This window comes from Taeniopygia guttata, chromosome 1, assembly GCF_048771995.1.
Source record: "Taeniopygia guttata chromosome 1, bTaeGut7.mat, whole genome shotgun sequence".
Lineage (NCBI taxonomy): Eukaryota > Metazoa > Chordata > Aves > Passeriformes > Estrildidae > Taeniopygia > Taeniopygia guttata.
The window spans coordinates 9084900-9109699 of NC_133024.1; the positions used below are offsets into that span (position 1 = coordinate 9084900).

The 24800-nt window shown below is 36.6% G+C and overlaps 1 protein-coding gene across 1 annotated transcript; it reads left to right on the forward strand.

The window, feature by feature from the left end:
• Positions 1–47: 47 nt before the first annotated feature.
• Positions 48–15676, forward strand: LIPI (lipase I). Its single transcript, XM_002192524.7, has 10 exons — positions 48–270; positions 3341–3717; positions 5277–5385; positions 6034–6135; positions 7142–7231; positions 8318–8485; positions 9867–9959; positions 10701–10812; positions 11173–11346; positions 14869–15676. The coding sequence occupies exons 1-10, from the start codon at positions 222–224 to the stop codon at positions 14954–14956; spliced, it is 1362 nt and encodes a 453-aa protein (XP_002192560.5). The 5' UTR covers positions 48–221; the 3' UTR covers positions 14957–15676.
• Positions 15677–24800: the final 9124 nt, after the last annotated feature.

Here is a 24800-nt window from a genome sequence, read left to right on the forward strand (position 1 = left end):
AATTCAGTCCCAGCCCTCAAAGCCCAGTAACCACCCTATCTACTGAAGTCACTCAATAGGAGGAGTCATAAATTGCAGAAGCTTAACTACAGCTTTATATTCTGTTTCCTACTCACTCACTTCATTGGTGTCATTCAGTTGTGATAGACATCTAGCATAAGGAAACACTCAGTTTGCCACTTGTCTGTGGATATTACACATCACTTTTTCTCCACTTCCACATGCTGAAATTGTGTTTCTTCCTCTGTTTGATATACTGGGTGAAATCAGGTAAGAACCATTAGCTTACTTGTGATGTGGAATCTTTGCTTTAATCAAACATTAAAAAAAATGAATATTCCTTCATTTATATTGGCCAAAAGATTAAGATAAAATCTTATTAATTAAGCTTAATGGAGCAGATGGTTAGTAAAAAGAATTCAATAACTTTGAAACTGAGACATAAGTTTGTGTTTTAAAGTAAATAGAACCAGGCCTGATACTTTATCTCTGGCTGTACTTTGCCCAGAGACCTGCTCAGGTATGTGCACTTTGTACAAAGTAGACGTAATCATGAAATAGTCTTAATATACTCATGTGATTTTATTGGTTGGTGCTGATGTGATAGGTGCTTAGATTTTCAAGTTATGTGTTACGTTTTTAAATAGTAAAATTTAGTTACAAAAAAGACTGTGCGCTTAAGATTTTCACCTTTTCAATCACAAAAGATAATTAAAATGCTTACAAATGTGCACAAGAAAGTTGCAATTACTCATTAACTTGTTTAAAATGCATGTGTAACAGCCCAACGCCCACGTGTATGTTTTGATTGCACAGAAAAGAGTGAGTATTCCAACAAGAGAGTGCAAAGGGCAGCTGGGTATTGCTTCCAGTGTTCAATGAGAAACAGGAGTTTGAAAAACTTCCCCCTATGACTCCTCGCTAAACAATTCAAAGTATTAAATCCGTAAACCTATTTGTATTACTTACCTAATTCCACAGTAAAAACATCATTTCGGTTTTATTCGCTATTTACTTTTGAAAGAATAACTTCTGTCATTTCACACCCAAGAGTAAACAAGTTGCTTCTCTTTGACATTTGCCAGTTAGTAAATAGGTCTGGCAGTTAAAATAATTTCCTTGTGATAGATTCTCACTGCCATGGAACAGACTATATCTGGTTTATCTCACTGTCATTCCACTCGTTTTAGAAGAAGTAATTTTTATTTCTACCAATCAAATGATTAAAAAAAATCAAAATACTTAAAGGGATACAGAGCAATATCTTAGCATGAATCTTTTATATTTTAGATATGAATAAGTGAGTTTTAAGGATCAGTGATTAAACTTGGATTTAAAGACTACATCACGCAAAATGAGAGTTTCATGTTGTACCTTTGAAACTATAATCAAGTGACTGGTTTATATATTCACTTTGTAGATGAAGTTAGTGTAATGTAATTTATATTCTAGTTTAATCATAATATACAAATATTTGAAACCAGAAATCAAATAAAACACATATTATTAACATCTCAGGATCATGTCACATGCATGGCATTTTACGAGGTTCTTGATTTTTTTTTTTATAAAATGCAAGTCCACTTCAACTGAGCATTCTCAGTTTCAGAACTTCTTGGATAAGTGCAAGCGATGAAGTGAGTTGCCTTCCTGTATCACTTGTTAGTTAATAGTCTCTCTAGTAATCTCAGTTAAAGTTACTTATATTATTGCGTATCTAAATGGGGAAAGCAATGATATTTATTTTTCAATATAATTCAGTCTTTTTCTCCATGTAATAATTGTAGTTACTGTAATAACATGATGATAGGCATGAAACTTTTGTCTGGTTGGTTTGCAGCAGGGAGTTTCGGGTTATTTTTAACACTGTGTAACTTCAAGCCTGCTCTTGTTTGGACTATATCCATTAATTTTCTTGTGATGTCCAGCCTAGAGGTGTCCAATCTAGTCCTTGTAGATACATGATTTGGCATTAGAGGTGATTGGTCTAGTTCAGTAAATTAGTGAATTAATGTCTGTAGTGCCTTTACTAAATCTTTACTGTACCTTGAATGCCATAATTCACATTGTTCAGCTTTGCTTAGACCTGACCTGTAGTATTGAATACATATTTCAGACACCTTGTAAGACACCCTTTTGCAGCTTTAAGACTTGCTGTCCATCTCAGGTATGGTGGATTTTGTTCTGCCTGCGAGCTGTTCTCTGAGAAGAGGAGAAGGGCTGGAACTGCTTCTCTTATGACTCAAAAAATCTGAGACATTCAGGTTATTTTTAATATTATTTTTAAAGAACTAAGAAGACACTTTCTTTTCTCACTTTTGCTTTCTTAAAAGTGACTTGTTTTGCAAAGATTTTAACGATGGAAGAGTTGAAAAGGTGCCATTAAGCACCAGCGAGACAAAAGTCTTGTGTCAAGTAATGTAACCCACTAGAAGTCAAGACATGTGCCAAAAACCTTGGCCAAAAACCAGCTAACATCATAGCAAAGGTGAAGAGGCCATTGCAGAAGAACTGTGACAGGTGTTGGTGTTCTGCCCAGAGTCAAGTGGTTTATCTATACAATGTGACCTCAGCAGCCAAAAGATATCTTTAAAGTGTGAACTTTGGATGTTGATAACTAGACAGGGGAGAAATTTAGGTTTTTTAGACTCTTGAAAATCTTCATCCTCTTGTTGACCAGCTTAACTTGGTACACTCTGTCTAAGTAGAGACAGAAATGCTAAAGCCTACTCTTTGTCATGTGCCATTATGTACACTGACCTTAATTTTTATTTTTTTAAACTCAGAGCAAGATTCTTTGTTTCTGCCTTTATATCTTGGTAATGGTGCCATTATGGTGATCCAAAGCTAGGAAAGGGTTCTGGATCATTCCTGTTTTGTCAGGTAGCTATTTCTTATTGCTAGATCAAACAAATAAGGTCTAAGGATTGGCAGCACAGCCACCCTGGCCCATAGAGGAAGACACAACCACAAAAGCCTTCCTGTTTATACAGCACACACTTCTTGTGAAAAAATTCTGAGAACTTGCTTTTGATAGTGAAGTAAAGGATCTTATCAACACTGGCTAATAATTAGTACTTAGAAGGAGAAAATACACTTTTCAGGAAAAATAGGTTAATTTTACATTTGAAGGGCTCAGAGGAGCATGGTGGTATCTGCAGAGTCATTTGTGGTTCCTTGTGCAGTGCATGTTTTGACACCTCTTTCCAAAGGCCAAGAGTAAAGGAAATGTAAGATCTCCACTTTGAGCAGAAAAAGATATGGAAAGAAAATGGAAGAGGTGGTATTTCAGGTAGCCCAACTCATCAAATGACTGTCTTGCCATTTTCATTTTTTTCAGATGAGGAAGAAAAATGTGCCGAATTTACAGACCTTAACATAGGCAATGCTTTGTCTGGAACAGAACTCCATGTTCAGCTACTCCTATACACAAGGGAAAATCGGGATTGTGCTGAGAGGCTCATTGAATACAATGTGACTGCATCTGAGTACCTGAATCCAACCAAGAAAATTGTCTTTGTTATTCATGGCTTCAGGCCAACAGGATCTCCTCCAGCATGGCTGGGTGACATGAAGAAGCTTTTACTGTCTTCAGAAGATATTAATCTCATTATAGTTGATTGGAATCGTGGTGCTACCACTGTGAATTACAAAACTGCTGTGGAAAACTGCAGAAAAGTTGCAGAAATACTGAAGAATTATGTTGACCAGATGCTGGTAAGGCAGAGCATCGCGTCTGTTCTGAATAAGTGTGAAGAGCATGGTTTGAGTGGGAATGGGTATCTAAAATATATCTATAGAGAAGTCCAGTGAACAATATCAAATCACATTTCTTTATAGAGGTATTACTAACTTTACTTGCAGTTATTATTGCATATATTTAACTTCACCTGAGTTCTTATTTCCCTTTCACTGAAATGTGCCTGAAAGTACATCTGATTTATTGAGCCAGCTGGAAGTTTTAGATCTTCTGGAAAGAATTAATTCAGCAGTGGGAAAGTGAAGGGGGAGATGTTCAAATAGTATGTAGCATAAACATTTTACAAAGGCATTGCACTACTCTTTTTACTATTAATTTACTATAAATAAAGGTTTTAAAAAATAAGAAATAAGCCACTGGCAAAGATATAAATATTAATTCCAAAATGGTATAGACTTCTTGCCTCCAGAGGCAGTTGCTGAAAGCATAGTTGATGCCAGTTGTCTTAACTGGACATTAGATTTATTGCTTGATCAAATGAGCAAAACATGTCATGATATTTATGCCATTGTCTGATTTGTCACTTGAATTTTCGTCTTTTCTCACCACTTATTTCTCAGCCGTTCTCAGAAATTTTGAATGCTGTGCAGTAAAAAAATATTCACGTGGAATTTGAGAAAAACATCCAACATTTTGAGGAAGACTGAGGTGAAAGAAGAGAGAGCCTATCAGAATCTGTCCTCTGGGACTAGATATAGTGATAGCAATCTGCAATTGTGCCAGTAGATTTATTGTTATGGAGTAAAAAAAAATAAATAGGACTATGAGAAGATTAATTAAGTTAATTGCTGTTTACAGATCTGCCTGGCAAACAGTGACAGTGTGTGTGAGTCCTGAAAGTTGTGGGGAGGGAGGGTCTGTAGTGTCCCACAGCTATTGCTTTCACACTTACAAGCTGTTGTGAGGCCTTTCTAATTCATTTTGAGACATGCTAATATTTCAGATCCTGTGTGTCATCCCATCATTGTGCAGAGATTCCAAATAGGTCAGCTGACACTATTTTAGAGTTTTTCAGTAGATTTTCTTTTGGGTTTTTTTTGAATACAGCCTGCTTTGTAGAATAGGCATTTTTAGGTGTGCATTTGGGACCATTATTCAGCAGTTGTGTGACATAAGTGTTTGTTAATGGTATTATGTTTTCAATTTATTTTATTGGAAGGATGAAGCAGGGCAGAATTCTTTTTTCCTCATTCAGAGTTTTGGTTCAACTTTCTTATATCTGATGAATGTCTTCCTCTTCCCTCCCCTGCCCCCCTCCTTAATGTGGCATTTCAGGAGAAATGTGACTCAAGCTTCCTAGTTACCTTTTTTTAGTTAAAGAACTTCAAAATTTCTACACTTTAACTAAAATAGTATTGCAAACTGAAAGGAACTTTGTAATATCATTTTTTTTTTTAGAACTAGAGAATTAGAAATATAATTTAAAGTACTGTCCAAAAGTGAAAACTAAATCAGCCTGCTGATTTTGCTCTGTTAATTCTGTGCATGATTGGTTTTGGTTTTTTATCCCTGATAGGTGGGTGGAGCTTCTCTTGACTCTCTGTATATGATTGGAGTTAGTCTTGGTGCTCATATAGCTGGTTTTGTTGGCCAGAAGTATAATGGCAAACTTGGCAGAATTACAGGTAAGGCTTTTAATCCCAGTGCACATATTCTATTGTACCTTGTATTGTTGTTAGAGCACTGAGACATCGACAAACGAGGACTGAATATTTAATGACATACATGAGGAAAAAATACAGCCCTGATAGCAGTTCAGGAAATTGGGCAAGTCTGCCTTCAGGACATAAATTACAGATTAAATTTTCCAACCTGGTTACCTCTCAAATGAAAATTGAGTGCTTCATCTAGATGCCACTTAAGTTAAATGATATGCTACCTGAGTGACTGACTAGTTGTGTTCTGGAGGTGAGAGCAGTTATATTGGGCATTTTGGTTTTATAAAGTGTATAATAGGTATGGTATTTTCTGGGGAAAAGGACAAAAAAATTTTCCTGATTTGATCCCCAATACTGTTGGCTTATATTCATCTGAATAAATGGGAGATGAGCCCATCTAGTTATGGAAATAGAGAAATTCATATATATGAGTTGATCAGTCTTGTGGTAGGAATCTTTGCTTTTCTTAGCAAGTTGAAGAGAAAAATTATGCTTTTAAAAAATTTTTATACCAGGAAAATGAAGAATCACTGCTGAATAATGCTCAGATGTTGGTCTTTCATATATCTCGAGAAGGAACCCAGGGTTTATGATGCAAATGTTGTTTTTGTTCAGGTCTGGATCCAGCAGGCCCTTCCTTCACTGGAGAACCACCAGAGCGCAGACTGGATCCTACTGATGCACAATTTGTGGATGTAATCCATTCAGATATTGATGGTAGTAACAGAGCCTTGACTTGCCTTTTTCAGCCTGAGGAAAGGCAGGAAAGCAAAAGGGAAGGGATAACCTGTTTCAGTAACAGCCAAATAGAGCTGCAGGAGAATATTTTGTGTTGACATGAACATTCTTTTGCTGTGCAAGTGCATGTGAACACAGAGGCTGTAAACACATGGTTATCACTGAATTAATAACTTCTGAGACAGTCAGGCTCTGCTGCATCACCCTAGTACATCACAGAGCCACTGCTTAAAATACTAAATCGTGTTTCTGTAAGGTTAAAAAGAAGAGCATTGTAAAGTCTGATTTATCTAACCATAGATAAAAACCTTTAATGCCACAACTGTTCCATTATTTGTGTAGTTTCATATCAGCTTCTTTAATAATATTAAAATTTAAGCATTTTTCTTATACAATTTTAAGTGTGAGGCTGTAAAATACCAATTTTTGTAATGTTCTCATTATGTGAATAATGATAATGCATGGTAAAAAGAAAGGTAGGTCAGACTGAATTAACTGTTACTCATGGAATTTTGCTTACTTTTATAGGACAGATACGGGTTTTCCTACTTTGATTTACTGCTAATATTAATGTACTTCAGAATCCGAAGTCTTGCAAAAAATGGAAAGTATTACTGTAATGAAAATTGTACTGGGAAAGAATTTTGGTTGCTGGAGAGAACATGAATTTCATAAATTTATTTATATAAGTAATTTCTCAGTTACAGCTGTTTCTGTTCTTTCTCTTTTGCAGCAGTAGGAATCTTACACAATTTTGTATACATTTGTGCACTGCATTTTACATATATATATAATTTTTTTAAAGAGAAAAAACCCCTTGATCTTTACCTCATAGACTTTGATTTACAGTACAAAAATAATGATAGAATTGCAAAAACTTTCTTTAAGACCTCCATGATTTTTGAAGTGAATGTGATGATAAATAATTGCTTTCATAATTCTGTTTATGGGGTTTTTTTTTTTATTCATGATGTTTTTACTTTAGTACTAGGTTTCAAGAAGCCATTAGGAACCATTGATTTCTATCCAAATGGAGGAATGGATCAGCCTGGTTGTCCAAAAACATTTTTCAGTGGTAAATAAAAATCTGTTTATTTAATGAGAAGAAAAATTTGACATCAAATCAAAAAAGGTTAAATTGAATCGAATGTATACTGCACTTAGTCAGTAATATGGGATCTAAGACTGTATTCTTTCTTTTTCATCCCTATGCAGCAAAAGAAAAATAATAAAAATATTTGAAAAGAATCTTGCTATAACATACACATCCCATCATATCATTAATATTGGCATGATGGAATTATGTTGTTGTATTATATATACAACCTGAATATACTGGTCATTAATTTTCCTTGGTTGTATGGGTCCAGGCATGAGGGAAGGTGTTTGTTTCCCTTGCTCTGATATGGAAGGCACGGCTTCCACATCCCCACTGTGTTATAGGCTCCTCCTGGCTGGCAATGATGAACCAGGTTTTGGTGTTGGATATATCTTTTAGGCTCTAAGGTGAAAATAGTTTTATGAAATGATCTTTTGATGCAGAAATTTGCTTATTTCAACTTTCATGAGTGTTAGACAAGGCTGCTGGCAATTATTTTTTTTTACTTGTTTGGGTATGTTTGTTTCTGTTAGTGTTTCCCATTACTAATTTGCACAGTGCTGCAACCAGTTAGAGCTGCTGCAAAGGCATAAGGCTTCCACTTGTGTGTCTGTGAGTATGGGAGAATCCCTTAAGCCAGATCAACCATCATCTCTACAACTCCCAAAGTTTGCTTTGTCAGGAAAGAAAGGAATTTATTTCCCCAGAAAACTAGAAAGAAGAATCTCTGAAGTGTTTCTTATGGAATTTTTTTTTTTTTTGGCCAAAACTGTCGCTCAGAGAGTGGTAAAGCACTGGCGCAGGTTTCATGGAAAAGTTGTGGATGTACTACAGGATGAACCCTGGGAGTGTTCAAGGCCAGGTTGGATGGGGCTCTGAGCAACCTGGTGTAGTGGAAGGTGTCCCTGCCCATGGCAGAGGGGTTGGAACAAGATGATATTTAAGGTCCCTTCCAACCCAAACTATTCTGTGATTCTACTTATACAACACCTTTTTTTTTTTTTTTAATTAATAAAAATTATTAACTATTCATTTTATATTTCTTTTTTTTCTCCCCTGAAGGATTTCAGTATTTTAAATGTGACCATCAGAGATCTGTCTTCCTCTTCTTATCATCATTGAAAAGCAAGTGTGACATAATAACATATCCTTGTGACTCTTATTTGGATTACAAGAGAGGAAAATGTGTTAATTGTGATGCTTTCCAGCCAATGTCCTGTCCAGTACTGGGTAAGTGTTACCATATCTGTTCTGGGCTGGGTGGGATTTCCTAGGAAGTTATAGTAATTTAAAGTTCATGGATTTGTCTGCTTTATAGTCATCTCTGTTAAGCACAGGTGCTGAATGTTCCTACTCTTTGGTCTTTATGCTTTCCAGTCTGGAATGGATTCAATGTTTCCCCTTTCTGGAGAAAAACTACTTATGCTTAATTCATCACTTCAGGCTTTAAGAGTATCTTATGTTCCCTAGAGGACCTGTGGTTTTTATTTAAGAGTAATAATGTTTAAAGCAACTTCATGTTTTTTTTTTTCCCTCTTCCTTTGGAATCAATCTTTTATTTGGAGGGGATTTTAATTGTTTTGGGAGTTTGTTGCTTTTAGAGAGGATTTGGGTGCAGTTTGAAAAGTGTGAGCATTTCCTAGTTGGCAGAGTTTTCTTAAGAATGAAATTTTAAAAATACGTAATTAGAAGTTAACTTTCAATTTTTTTTTTTTTTTTTTTTTCTTTTTTTTCTTTTCATCCTTGTTCTGGGATGTACATATTAGTTGGATCAAGTTAGGAGAAAACAGATAGATATACGTGCTATTTTCTAATAACCCAACCATTATGAGTCTTTATAGTAGGACAGAAAGACTCCAGGACTTTCCCAGCATGGTTATTAGCCAAGCCTGATGCACTTGGACAGAATTCCCAAGCTAGAGGTGGAGAAATATTTCCCCAGTCAGCTGCTGAGTCTGGGAACTGAGTAGAGGAGCAGCATCCTTCTGCTGCAATCTCTTCTGCTTCTTGCTTTGGGATTAGCCCTCCTTGTCCACTCTGAGTAGAGAGATGAACAGGGAGAGAGCAGCATCCTCTGCTCTAGAAACAATGACTGTTATCAAGCCCCAAAGATAACAATCATGCAATTGTATACATTTCTTTCTAACTTAAATCCATGAGCTTAGGTGGTTTGCAGAGTATCTTATATTTTATTAAACACTACCTACAAATAGGCTAAAGAATTTAAAGTTATTCAATTATTCAAATGAAAGAAAGTTATCCTGTAAGTCCTCTCTGCAAATATATGGGCTACATTTTTAGGGTTGTTTTTATTACCTCTGCAGGATTTTGTAAGCACTACTTTTTGGAGATAGTATCTAGATTAAAGAGGTTTCTATTACATTATGGCAATTTTAGTTATACTAATATATTAGAGGAATTAAATGCTTACATTCTACAGCCTGTTATACTCAGAGGGTTCCTTCCTTTTTCTAGTCAGTTTTCTTTCTCAGAGGATATTTAAGAAAATTAAAGCCAAATTTGTCACTCTGTGAGATTCTTTTGTGTAAACATATGTGTATCATGATTTTGCTGAATTTCTGAAATGAAATATTTAAACTTTGGATTTCAGGTTATCATGTTGATAGATGGAAAAAGCTGTTGATAACATATAGTTCACCAACAAAAGCTTACTTTGATACCTCAGACCACGACCCATTCTGCAGTGAGTGTCTAAATCCATATATAAAACCTCTTTATAAAAATTTTGACTCTTATCATTTAGCTGATCTGGAGTAAAAACATGTTAAAACTAGAAGTTAGTGTTAGCCACTGTGTAAAATGATGTAAAAAAACCTTGAACTAAGGGTCAGTTCACAGACTGGAGGAAGAAGAAAAAGTAATACTGTGTGAACTGGGAAAGAAATGGACCTTTAAAAGTAATGGGATGGACTGCCAGGAGGAAGAAGGAAGACAGAAAATGAGAATCAAGTGGGAGGGAAAAAGCTGGATTGATGCAACCTGCTTAGATGGGATCAATGGATTTTACATAAATTTTTTTTTCATAAAATTTATATAAAATAACTCCTCTTCCCTGTGTCTTTGAGCTCGACCCAAACCTGTTCATACTCTTCTCCCCTGCCCGTCACTGGTGGTGGTAAAAGGGAGGAAAGAGGAAGAGAAATATTATCAAAGATAGGAGGAGGCATGTGGAGCAGAATAAGAAATATTGCAATGACAATATAAATTTAAAGGAAAATATACAAGATCAAGAAGAAAAAAGACCATGCAAATTCAGGAAGCAAAACAAATCAGTCTGAAAAAGAGTATATTTATTAATTAAAGCCTTAATTATTAGATATTTGGAATTCACCTACCAGTGAATACATTTAACAGGGTGGGAATACCAACTGTTTCCTTTTGAGGTCATTCTTTCACGCTCATGATTTCCTATTTCTTCCTGCAGTGTATAACTACTTACTGGACATTACTACCTGGAATAAAAGCATTAGGAGAGGTTTCATTAAAGTTAAAATAATAGACAATGCTGGAAACACAGTAGAGTCACAGATGAATAGGTATGTTGCTCTTAGTCTTTAGAAGGTTTTTTTTTATTATTACTTTATAGGAGTAATTTTCTGAGTTTTCTAAACCTTTTAACTTGATAGCTTGCAAGTTGAAAAAGTATCTTGAGTTTATTTAGACTTGGCCATGGCCCCATTTCCTGGATATGGCTCAGTATCAGGGGCAATGCCCTCACACTGAAACAATCCTTTCCCAGGTCCTTGCTCAGTCCTGGTTTGAATCCTGTTCTAGTTGGCCTTGTTCTGAGTGCTCAGAGTTGATACATCCCACAAGATTTCCCAGTTAAATAATAAATATTTGGAATAATGAATATTACTCAGCTAACAAAAGCCTGACTAAATCTTTTTCTTTAGTGAAGCTTCAACATTCCAGCAATATAAAAGAGTCAAAATACTGACTGGATTTCACCAAGACATTGAAAAAATTGGAAAAATTTCCTTGACTTTTTCTACGAAGACTTTAATAGGCCCCCCAAAAAAGCTTAGGATTCTTCAGATGAAGCTGAAATCTCTCAATAATCCAAAAAGGTGAGTGCTTGTCATGTATCACAGCTGGGTATCAACTAAGCATGTTTTCTCAGTAACCTGTTTTTCCCTGCATTAATTTTTTTTTAAATTACATATTCCTAAGTTTATGAATATTCTTCTCATCATCCTGATGATCAAATTTGTCATGTGGAAGAGCTGCTGTGTACATTAACATTTAGTGCACAGCAGCTTGTACATGGAGGTGTCACACATGCTGTGTGTCACAGCTGTGTTTACAAGGACCAGCCTTGGTCAGCTTCTCCTCCATAAGATAAATATTATTAAGCACTTTTCTGATTTTCTCATGTGTCTGTGCACAGCTTTCCACACTCAGGTGTGAAATGGAGCACTTCAGCAACATGTGTGTGACTGGAATAGTTTTTTTGGTCTTACTGATGATGATAAAAAGTTTTTCTAAGGTCAGAACACAGCCTGTGTCTGCTTACAGTAAAATTAAATAATCTGCTTCTTTTTTTTTTTTTTTTTTTTTTGTGTGTGTGTGTGTAGTTGAATATAATTACTAAGCTTTTATTAATTCTGGTTTAAAATATTTCAGTAGTATTACCATATGTTCATTTTTTAAATCTTCAAATTTACTTGTACAGTAACTCTAAGAGTTAAATTTTGCATTTGCATCTTGTGAAAATAACATATTACATGGAATAGGTAAGAAACATCCAGAAGTAACAAGAGTACTTTATTTGAGAGTTGTTAATTTGTTTCTTATTAATGGCAGATTCAAGAAAGTCAGAATTTAAAATAAAAACCTAAAAATGCATATCAAATAAGTTATAGCAAATGAGTAATGAATGAGAATAATATTACAATGCTTAGTAAGTCTTAACTCAGTATATTTTATTAACTTGAGATGTAACATTTGAGGATTTCTTATATGGTGTATGATAATAGCCTAGTAGGAATTGGGTATGATACTTTGCAAAAATTATGAAACCTTAAATTAATCTGCTACTTTAGATTTATTGAGGAAGAGGAGGAGATGGATGAGAGAAACTTAGGAAGAAACAAAACACTCAGTAATCAAAATAGTACCCCAGAATGTACATACATTTGACTTTATTAACTTATTGAAAGCCATAAGTCTCAAGCTTTCAGGTGAAAATGGCATGATTGTATTTCAAAGCATTTGGTGATGAGAGTGGGTGTAAAGTTCTAAATCATATTCCAATTTTTTTCTCAGCCCAGTGGTGATAAATCAGAAGATACATTTTGTGTAAGCCTGTCAGCACTTGGACTTTCTCAGATAATGATCTAGCAAGCAAGCAAGCAAGATTTTCAGTGAACAGCCCTTACAGGGTTTGAGTTTTCAGCCCTGTTAGTCTGACTCTTGTTAGTTTAAAACTAAAATGCACTTGATATGCTTTAATATAAAATCTACTAAAGTCCTTCATGTGGAGCCTCATCATATTGCAGATGTAAAGGCATGTTAGATAATTTTAGAGAGCAGTGAAAAATACTGCATTGAATCAGGTAATTGTGAAGGTAATTTAAATACAGATGTTACAGCACTATTGGTATAATTGCCTAATTGCTCATTGTAATTATACCAACCTGTATTTACCTTATTTACATATAATTAAAACAATTACTTGAATACAGGATAATCAACTAGAAACTACATTACAACTATTTAAATTATTCACAACAAAGTAGTAGATAATAAGCAGGGGACAGATGCAGGGATAAAAGACAATAGGAGTCTCAGTCTCCCCAGGTCTGGGTTAATGGCAAACTGTGGCAGTTTGGGGAATATCACAGACAATTGTCTGCTGGGCTGGTCCACTATTCACACCGATGGTGTGGGAATATGGAAATGCTGGAAGGTACTCATCAGTTTTATACCCTTGTTCTGATCCCTGAGATATATAATTTCTGCCCACCCATAAAACCAGAAAGCTTTGCTAAGTTGTGTCATGTCAGTTATCCCCAAAATCTGATGAACCTGTCAGTGAATTCAGATGCAGGTAAAGAGGAAGGGGAATGTCTCAAAGATACTTAACCCAGACACTGCTGGGTTTTTTTGACCAAAACAAGAACAGAGGTAATGTAAAGAATACCTTGCAAATACCTCTTCTGAACAAGTGTGGCATGCCCATGATTTTCAATAGACAGCAGAGAAGCCATTTAGGTTGAGGGGTTAAGGAAGCCTCACCTAACAAAAACATTTTTTTGTGTTTTGCTCTTTGTTGAACCTGCTCCCTGCTCAGGGCTACTCTCCTGTGAGGCATTCCTGTTACTCAGCAATCACAAGCTGAGATGGATTGCACTTCAAATGAGATAAAATATGTTGGAAAACATAAGATTTTATTTCTATTATTTCTAGAATTCAGTATTATGGTTTGGCTAGGTATTTTGTTTTGATATAAATCATACTACAAAAATACTATAATAATGAAACACTGAATTCAAATCAAAACAAATTGTTGATGAAGAACTGGATGAAATTCTCTGCTTTGCATTGTACAAAATACCAGAATTCATCTTGATCTTTTTTAGTCATAAAATTACTGTCATAACTTTGTGTCCTTTAAAAGGTGTCATATTCTTAAGTAGAAATCTGACAGTCACTTCACATACAGACAGGTGGAGCCTTAACTGGTAGGAAATCTTAAAAGAATGGGCAACAATGGAAATGCCTGGTGTTCTGTTCTCTCCTTTTGTTGTTTCACTGGATTCTACTTCCCAGGCTGAGGTGAATTGTGTGGTATAGCCCCATCTGTGAGTTCAGAGCAATACAGAAGATAATTTTAAATAAAATAAGTCTCATGGCTTGTGTGCTATGGAGGTGCCATCCGAGGATGTGTCCATCATTTTCTGGTTCAAACCAGCTCTCCCCATACATTATAATAGGGCATGAAGAGCAGGACTCTGATCTGCCTATGCCCTAGAAAGCAGAGTGCATATTGACCTCAAAAAACATGTTTTTCATGTATATGTGGCTCCCTTTGTGACCTCTTTATGTGTTCATGTAGTATTAGTCAGCTGTGAGTTTTCTGAGTGTTCAAAAGACAAATTGCTCTCCTGCATTAAAATTTCTTACACATGCTGTCATAGCAAGTGAAAGAGAAAATATTATGATGTGGTTCTTTACTTTCCTATATAAAGCAAAAGCACAGAAATTGTCCTACCTAGGGAACTCAAATTATAAATTATTCAGGCCCTGTGTTAACAGGAATTGTGCAGATTTTGGGTCATGCTGCTAAAGAGTTAATTTGAATGCAGATTAATAGTTGTAATGGATGAAATGCTGCATCTTTGTATGCCAGACCAGTGTGACAGACTTTGCACCATCCAGATGATATTTGGCTGTTTTTCAGTCCATCAAAGTTACTCTAGGAATTAATGAAATAAGGTATAAACTTAGACAAGGAGACACTTCTTGTCTTGAGTACTGTCTCTGAGAACTGGTAAATGCTGGAGGTTTAATAACTCAAATGCTGGAATATTTTTCTGTTAAAGTTAACTTTTTCTGTTGTGAATTGTTTTTTTCTTCTGCTTTTATAGGCTACAGCTGTGCAGATATGATTTTGTACTGATGGAGAACACTGAAGTGACCTTCAAACCTATCCCTTGCTCTGAGAGGGGTACATGAAAAGAGAGCTACTACTAACCTAATTTCTCTCAGGGCAGTGACATTTTGATGCTTCCTCAGGATAAAGACTGCAATGAGAAAGGAAATGAGATAAGCTAGATTTATCTTTCAAGAGTCTACCTGATAATATGCATTACTTGCTCTGAGTGCCTTAGGCTGAAATTAATTGAAAAGTTCAGACATGTATGTGCTTGGAAAATTATTTGAATAAAGTAAATGTATCATGGTGTAGAACATGCAGTGGTCTGTTCATTACTCTTTGTTAGCAATGAAGCAACTACTGAATTAAATATGAATTATCTGCATAATCCTGGCACATTATTTGTCATACATATACTTAAATATTTATTATTTGTAATGTCTTTTACATGGAAACATAACGATCTGTCTACTAAATGAGTTTAATATGCTGTATATGTGATCTACGGATCTAATACACAAGAGTTTTGCTGTGCTGTGTTCATTGGATAAATGAATTCATATTTTCTCTTTATGTAACGTCTCAGTATGAGGAGTGGAACAATAATATTTGTGAGCACATTTGTAAATTTTCTAGTTTAAATCTGTTGTCTTTATGCTCATCATAGATGAATGCTATTGCAGTCATTCGTATTTTTTAGAAACGCTATGGACAGAGTATTGTTGTTTCAGATACAAAGTAATCTGATATCTATTCTGAGGAGAATAACTTAGAAGTGAAATAAATGTATTTTCATTTTGTTTCTGTTTGGGCCTCTTGAAATCAGAGCTGCTGCTCGGGTTGAGACTGATGACAGCTTTCTACCTACTGGGATGTGAGCAGGAATAAATGGTACAAAAAGATTACCTCCTCCAATTCAGAAAAACATGTTTTCTTGTCCCAGACTGCCTTTCCTGATGGAACTGGCTGGAGGAGAGATGGGTGTATTTTTCTTCTCTAGGGCTGTATTACGTGTTTCATGCTGGTTTCTCATGCAAATGCATCCTATGCACATTATCCATTTCCTTTCTTTCCTATGCCCCCTCTGTCCCTACGCTTGACAGCAATGCTTGGTTGAACCTATTAACCAATTTCATCTGAATGTCAGTGGAATGGGATGTCCAAAATCTGTGGATTTTTTGTTTTGTTAAAAGTCCAAAGCTTGGTTGTAAGGAAGATGGAATATAATGATCAAAGGCAGGCAGATATGTTTTCACAGCTCCAGCATGCTGGTCAGTCCATGCAAAGCTCTGAAACAGCCATTGCACATGCTTTTACTTGTCCAGACAAGCCAAAAATACACAGACTTGTGGAAAGCCATGCTTATGGACTGAGTCTTTAAAAAAAAAAAATTAATTCTAGAGAAATAGTAATTACATTACCATAGGCAATTGCCATAGCTATAGTCAAGTTCTCAGCTTTAGCATTTTACTATGTAATTCGTTGTTCCTTTCCTTTGAGGCAGTCATTAGGAGATACACAGGAGAAGACAATTTTGTCTGCTTATATGCTTGTGTATGAAGGGGTGGATTTTTAAAATTTCTCTTTTTTTTTTTTTGTTTTTTTTGAAACTGCTGTACTCTATTTCATTCTGCAGGGTCCAGCCTTTCTCTCATCTACCCTAGTCTGACCATAACAGGTCTCTGAGTCTCCTCCTTCCTCACCTTGCCTCCAAATACCTGCTACTTGTATCCCTTTAAACAAGCACAGAGGCTTGAGACTAAATTTTAAATATCTGGAACTAGAATCTTTCAATGTGTGATATAGATATTCAGGCATGGAAATATATCAGACTGAGACACCTTCTTAAAATTTTTCTGTTTTCCCTGTTTACACAGGAAGGTATACAGACATGATTAAGTGTGCTCAGTGCTGTGATAAAGGAATGATAATATTTTATAGAGGGAATGATATTTTCACATATCCCTATAAAATATGTGGGACAGGAAGAGTGATTTTTTGCCTTGATTTTCATAAGCTTTGGGTAAAAAGGAAAGAAGCAGCAGGGCTGATAACTCTGGAGGTTCCAATAAGCAGCATGCGACAAAGAAACTTTCTTTTCCCAATTTCCAGTTTTGGCTGGCAAATTCCATTTTGTAAGAGGGACTGTTCCAGGCAGTGCATTTCCAGCACAGAATTGCATTTCTCAAGTGGCTGAGCACTTGTGTCTCCCAGCACAAACAAAATGGGCTGTAATTGTTTGGAAATGCAGTGCTTTCTGTGGCTCGCTGCCACATGCTACTTTGTACTAATTGTGTCAGTTCTCAGACTCAGCAGATGATGCAGAAAATGAAAATCTTCCAGGGAGTTCCCTGTTCTGAAGCAAGTGGGGGTGGTGGCTCAGTGGAGCAAACTTCTGCACCAGAGCAGAGGAGAGGCTGGACTCACTGCTGTTCAATTCTGCATTTGTGTCCAGAGTGCACAGTACCCACTAACCTTGGGTGTCATTGGGGAAATTCAGAAAGGGCTGAAAACACCAAATCAGCTCCCTTTGAGAAAATGGAGAAAATCTTAAATGGTGAATTAGGTAATTTCACACCAGTTTGATTTGGAATTAAATGTTTGCCTTATGTAACTGCCCTAAATGCTCCAGTTTTCTCCTGGTTCAGTATTTGTCAATAAGCCTGTTGAGTTGCCTGGTAATGCTGTTGCACTTAGATTTTCCCACCTGTAAAATGGAAACACTTATCAATTTGTCATGATAAATTTGTTAACTTTTTTAAAAAACGTGCTTGGATCTATTTGTTAAACGGTAAGGGAGAATCTCTATACATGGGAAGAAAGATATATCCCATGAGTAAATGTAGGCTCTGTAATTAACCACTGTATTGTAGTGATACCAAAGGGATCTCATTAGTGTGTACTTGCAGTAATGAGCTCTAAGCTGGTTTCATCAGATGCAGCAAGCTTGGGAAATTTAATGCAGTATTTATATTTAGTGTGTAGTCACAGAGAGATTAAATTGTTAAGTGGCTGGTTTAATAAACTCGTACTAACTTGTTTTTCCTGTGTGTGTACAGGACCTGTTTAGTATTTGATAAATTCATTTTTTCTTTTAACTATACTGTTTGGAATAGCATGACAGGAAGGATATGTCAAGGAACTCATTAAGTGCTTGGAATCACTGGAGCAAGCAGGATCTTACTTGGATGAAAGGCAATGGGTATAAGACAGGAGATGTTTGCTGCATCATCATCTTGATTCATGATAGGCTGAAATGCTCTAGATCAAAGATATGCAGGAAAAGACCACTTGCTAGTTTAATTTGGGATGGCTGTATTGATTTCAGTGATGCTGTATAGGGTTAAGGCTGTGGTTTATGATCTCTGCCTCAGATAAGGATTGATTACACACTGGAATTACTTATTTGTATAAGGTGAAGTGCAGTTACATGATGGTGGAATTAAGGGCTGGGTTTATATACAGCTAAGTGGAAAGCAATTTAATAAGGAGATGCTGAAAGGATGTTGGGTATCTTTTTAAGATGAAGAAAGCACTGTAAAAACATCTTCCCTTCTCATGCAAGTTTTGTAAATAGAGTTATAGGTTACTTCTGAAGGAGTATTGTAGGGTAATTAATAATCACATGAGGCATTAATGTCTGGATGGAAACTGATGGGTCAATACAGCACAGCTGGTATGAGTCAGGAATGAAGGATTCAGACATGGGGTCCTAAACAGGTACTAAAACAGAGTAAGTCCACAGTCACCTTATGCACTTGGCAGCTGCCACTGGCAGCACTTAGCTGGTACCTCAGCTTTTTCCTGAAGTTTCCAAGGTCTCTTTTGAGCTATTGGGACAGACAAAGCACAGGATAGCCCAGAAATTGGATTTCTCAGTGGGAGAGGGACTCCTGGATGACAGGTCTTACTTCAGGGGCTGTTAATATAATTTTAATACTGAATGGTCAATGTGTAACTCCTAAAATTCGATGTTCAGCTTTCAATTTGAAGTGAACTGTCTGTCCTTTCTTACAAGGTAAGAAGCAGCCTGTAAGGCTGGTACTGCAGAGTTCTGGATTTGCTGCAGCTGCCAAGGAGGCTCTGCAGTGTCACATCAAAATCCAGTTTTATTTCAGCCCTTGCATCCTTCAGTGTACTGTAGGAATGTAAGAGCTGACTCCCCAGCATTGGTCAGAGTGCACTAGGTATGCTCCTGGAAAACTTCTATTTAATTTCATTTGACAGCAAACCACTCTGCCTGTTCTGAGACCAGTCTGCAAAGTGAAGCTGGATGTGGTAAGTCAGGACTCAGACTAAAAGGCTTACACAGATACTGCCAAGGTGCTGTGGATGAAGAGATCCATACAAAGGGTGTGTCTGAAAAATGGGAAGATGACACCTGTTTAAAAAGTGGGAGTGTGGCATTTAATATTTATACCATAGCTCAAAATACCAGACCAGACTTGCTCCCTGCTTGACTGAGTATGAATTATGGTGATTTTTATCATGTTTATCAAATGCGTGCAGTTTGCACATAAATTGTTTGGTGTATTTAATCTTCTCATTTCCATGTTACATCATTCTGAATATGAGCATAAGGGGTAGGGATAATGGCTCTATTGATACAATGTACAGAGAAACAAAGAAGAAATTATAAATGAAGGATGCAAAAATATGTGAAGACTTTCATACAAATAGAAAAGTTGTCAGAAGAGGGCAGCCTTTTCCCATAAACTATAAACCAACAACAGAAAACATCTGAAATAACTTCTTCCACTAGAGTTATGCATGCCACTGTAGGGTTAACCTTGTTAAGGAAACTGGAAAATGCACAAAACTTGATCACAACAAGAATCCTTCTCTTTTGTGCTATCTACAAAGGACATAGGCCTGTCTTTGTAGAAATATTTTTTTCCTCTTATGTTCAGACAATAGAGTTAGAGATGATTGTAAGATGAGTCAACAAAGGGAAATGAAATCATCCTCCTCTTTGGTTTTATTTCTAGTTAAAGAGAAATGAACTTTGAGTACTTTGGGCATTAGGGACAAAAGATGCTTTCTTAAATATTGCAGAGAAGTAAGTCAATCTTTAGATTAAGAGTGAACAAAGAACTAGAAAATTAAATGAATGATGCTTTATTAATGCATTCTTAATCATATCAATCTGTCTCAGTATTTATTCAAATGCAATATGTAGTTCATGAAGACTGTTTCAAATAGTGAAATTTATGTCATAAACAATTGGCAGACTATACTGGCTTCCTACAGGACTCATTGCTGTCAGTAGGCTCCAGCTACAACTAGTCTGTAACAATTCCAGTGAATTTGTCACTGCAGTGGAAAAAGTGCCAGAATCTGAATGAACATCATTTGTCAATTGATAAAAAGATTATGAAGATGTTTTTTTTTTCATTTTGTTGGGTTTTTTTTGATTGTTTGTTTTTTTTTTTTGTTTTGTTTTTTTTTAAATTTTTTTAATTTCTTGTTCCTGAGTGGAAGGAGTAACATTTTGGCTGTGTCTCTGTGAGTAAATTGGCTCCTGGTAGGGCTGGACTATGGAGCAGAAACTCTAAATGGAAAGTCAGGCCAGGCCAGGCCAAATATCTAGACTGGGAATTTGGGTCTAGACACTGGACTGAGTGAGGACTCAGCTTCAGTTAATAAAGTTTTTAGATCTTGATTCAGCAAAGAAGTTAAACTCCAGTGATTTAAGTGATTGATTAAAATAAAAATTAAACACTTTAACAGAAGCCTACCTAATTGTAGTCTTCAGCGCTTAAGTGCTTTTTACTCAGAGATTGAACATCATTTTAGTACTTAAAAACATCATAAAATATTTATTTTGTGTATGATATGCATATGATGCCATTGTTGCAGTTAAAAAACAAGCATAAAGCATATTACCGTACTTGAAGATAGCTGAATTTTGGATATTTCCCAATGTTTTGACTAGCAGAACACATGGGTTCCTGGTAGGTCCATATTATTGAAGAGACACATATAAATTGGAAGTTCTCCAGGAGCAGTATGACTCTATCTGTTTGTTATGGTGTTTCCTTCTGAGCCTGGCTGGAGGCAGCAGCCTTGTGTCCTTGTCTCTGTCTGTGTGCTGGGCTGACCCCAGTTGGGTGCTAGGTGCCCCCCAAAGCTGCTCAGTCCCTGCACAGGAGAGAAAATACCTCAAAAGGCTTGTGGGGACACATCACTCAGCAGTCACTGCCACAGGAAAAAAAAGAAAAAAAAAAAATCACCTTGGGGAGATCAGATGAATTTATTACCAGTCAAGTCAAAGCAGGGTAACAAGAGAAGAAACAAAATCTTAAAACTCTACTCCCCATCTCTTCTTTCTTCCCAGGCTTAGTTTCATTCCTGGATTCTCTGCCTCTGCAGTGGCTCAGGGGGAAGGGGAGCAGGGGCTCTGTCAGCTCATCATGGGTTGTCTCTGCTGCTCCCTCCTCACACTCTTCCCCTGATCCCAGGTGGGGTTTGTCCCCTGCATCAACTCCTCCACCTGAAGTCCTCCCAATTCTCCACAAAGCAGCTCCAGACTGGGTCCTCCACAGGGCCACAAGTCCTGTTCCAGCGTGGGCTCCCCTCTCCACAGGGACACAGGTCCTGTCAGGACCCTGCTCCAGTGTGGGCGTCCTGCGAGGTCCTGCCTGGTCACACAGACCCAGGAAAACACAATGAAAATTTCTCCCCTCACAGACATTATTGTTGGCTTGTCATTATGATTCCTAGACCATCCTTTAATTGTCAATAGCTGGATTTAATTTCTTTTTATTTTCTTTCCATTCCTTTCTTTCTGGACAAAGAGAGGAGAAAGTCGGTCCTGGTCAGCAAAATTGCCCACTTTGAAATAATGCGTCCTTTTTGTGGAAAGTTTACTTTAAAAAAATCTTAAGCTAGAATAATTTTTAAAATAAATATATTAAATATATAATATAATAAATCATGACAAAGTGTTTAGCTCTATCAAGGTTAGGGAATATGCTGATTTATATCCAGGTGAATCCATCTGCCTTTCCTGCAAAAGTTGTTACTGCTCCATCTACCTCACTGTACTCTGGTTGGTGTCAAAGACCTTGTGTTTCGATTGCTTCAGCTCAACTGTGTCAGTCACCTTTATCTGGATAGATAGGAAGCTTGCAGCCTTGAGGACATTGCAACTACCAGAAGGACAGGTGTGACAAGTCCTAAAGAACAGAGCTGAAAAATAGCACAAATTGTCAACCTGATCAGCTGTGTAAAGTGAGAGAAATAAAGAAAAATCAAGGAAGTCTTTCAGAAGGAGACAGTCAAAATAATGACAAAAAAATACCAAAGCCTGGAATGCATCCAGGGTAAAAGAGGGAGATTCCTGGATGCAGTTTTACCTGGGAAAAGAACTTTGAATTGCTAAAAAGTGGGGAGATTTTCTTGATAGACACAATTCCATCCCAGTCTGAGCCAGTTGGGGCTCATTCTAGTTCAGGTGTGTGGATATTAAAGTCAGAGCTGGATCCTGAACTGTCTGTCAGCTGAAAAAGTGCAGCTCTCCACGCTGGTACACGTTTTTCTGGGAGCCATGCCACTCAAACTTGGCTCAGCAGTGAGCTCCTCCTTCCCCTGCCCACTCAAGCACAGAACACAAAGTCCCCATCACTGGAACAGCTGTGAGTCTGGCAACTCACCCATTCCTGCACCTCCCTCCAGCAGCAACTTTCCTCCCAACAAAAAAACCTTACAGGACCACAAGCCCTACTTTACTGCTTGGTTCTTAAAGGCGATGCTCAGTGACAGAGTAACCTTGATGTTTAAAAAATAGAAACACCTATTTCACAAAAACAATCCCAATAAACATTATTGACACTATTCAAAGCGCAAAGGTTGAAGAGAAAAACATTAAGCACTGCGATATCTAACCCTGAATGTCTTTTGGGTTGCAATTAAAGGACTGAAGCAGGGTCATAGCTAGTGCCAATACTCCTCACTCCATGCCTTCTCTGCTCCACATTTATTAAGTTGCAAGGTACTGTACTTCTTTTTTGTTTACTGGGCCTTGAAGTATTCAACAGAGTCAGTGGAAAAATTCCTACTGATGTCAATGAGCATAGACGAGCCCCCTCCCAACCAATAAAAAAAAATAAGGGGTGATAATACCAACATCAAATCTAAAGCAAATGAAGGGGAAATGAGGTATAATGTTAAATAAATATAACTAGAGCTCTTGCAGGAGTTTTATCCCATTATCTACAGGACATAAACATTGCACTCTGTCTCATGCAAGACTTTGAAGAAGAGATAGTGCTTTCAGGCATACAAATCAGTAGAAGATCCAGCACTGAATAAAAGGAGCTTGAAATTATTTTCAAGATGGAGATGCAGATTTTGCCTACAGCATTAATATATTACAGTTTGGCATCTCTGAAATACAGCTGTGAAGAATGCTGTGAACTTGCTAATTAATAAGACTCCTTTCGTCAGACATTTCATTAACCTAAACTTTTTAGTTTTCTGCAGATGAATGCATGCATGCCTGTTTTTAACCTTTGTACAATGGCTCCTCGTTTTATAATTAATTTATTTCCACTAGCAAGATGAGAATGTTGGGTTATAGAAGTAATTCAAAATGAGTCATGCATAATTTATACTGATCAATATTGTTGAGTATAGTGTTTTATTTTCTGCTCTGACTTTTCATTTTATAGAAATAATGTATTATCAAAAACATAGAATTCAAACATTTAATTTACCATCTAGCTTTAAACAATAGACAGGTAAATATTTAGGAGGATCCAGAGACCTTCAAGATCTTCTAGTCTGACCATCATCCCAGCACTACAATAAATTCCTAAGTGGTATCCCCAAGTGCCACATCCAGATGCCTCTTGAACGCTTCCAGAGACAGTGACTCCACCATCTACCTGGGTAAGTATTCCAATGCTAAACCATTCTTTCCATTAATATTTTTTTTTTTTATGTATCTAATCTGAACCTGCCCTGGTGCAACCTGAGGCAGTTTCCTCTTATCCTCTCACCTCAGACATGGCAAAAGTGACCAGCACCCACTTTGCTGTTTGTGTGTTTGAAAATTCACGTTGAGGACTGCTGCATTCTGTAGGAGATTGAAAGTGAACAAAGGGGAAATTTTCTCTTGTTAGGAGACTGGGCTGGTCAAGCTTCTTTGGTTTGTTCTGCTTTGATTTTTCTTCAACTGTATCCATCGTAGAAGAAGAGCCAGAAGGTCTTGTTATCTGATAAACCAGGAGGGAAGTGGGCTGTAGTATCTTTCAGTGTGCAGATAGCTTTGGGTTCCCTGCTTCAGTATTCATTTCATTATTTCCCTTGTAATTATTCTGGCTTACTTGGTGTTTATGATGTAGCATTCTTGTAATTATATGCTTGCAGACTCCAAAGTCTAGAGTATTGAGTGTCTATTATGTGTCTATTGTGTGTTTATTATGTGTCTATGTGTCTATTATGTGTCTGTTATATCTATTGAGTGTCTATTGAGTGTCTATTATGCTATTCCACAGCTATTCATAAATTTCTTTCAATATGCTTTGACACTGCAGTCATTCCAGAAAATAACATTGAAACCACTCTTAATGTCTAACTAACTTCTTGAGGGTGTTTTCAAGTTTGTTTTCTTTCTCATTCTCATTCTTATTCTATATATTCCTGCCAGGCATTTTGGCAAAGTGAAATGAAAATTGCAGAATGGCACAAAGAGTGAGCAAGCCAGTAATTACCTACTTTGTATGCTTACATTGTGAAGTATTCTATCTTGAGTGTTTTGAAGATTTATGGATGTGTGCTTATTCAGAAGCATGTAGGGTTACAAAATCTTTTTCTCAAGAAATGGTCTTGAGCCTGCATCAATCTGCTTAATTTGGATCTTGTCTCACCTAATTTTTTTGAGTAATTAAAAATGAAAGAAGCTGAAACTCCTGTCTAAGT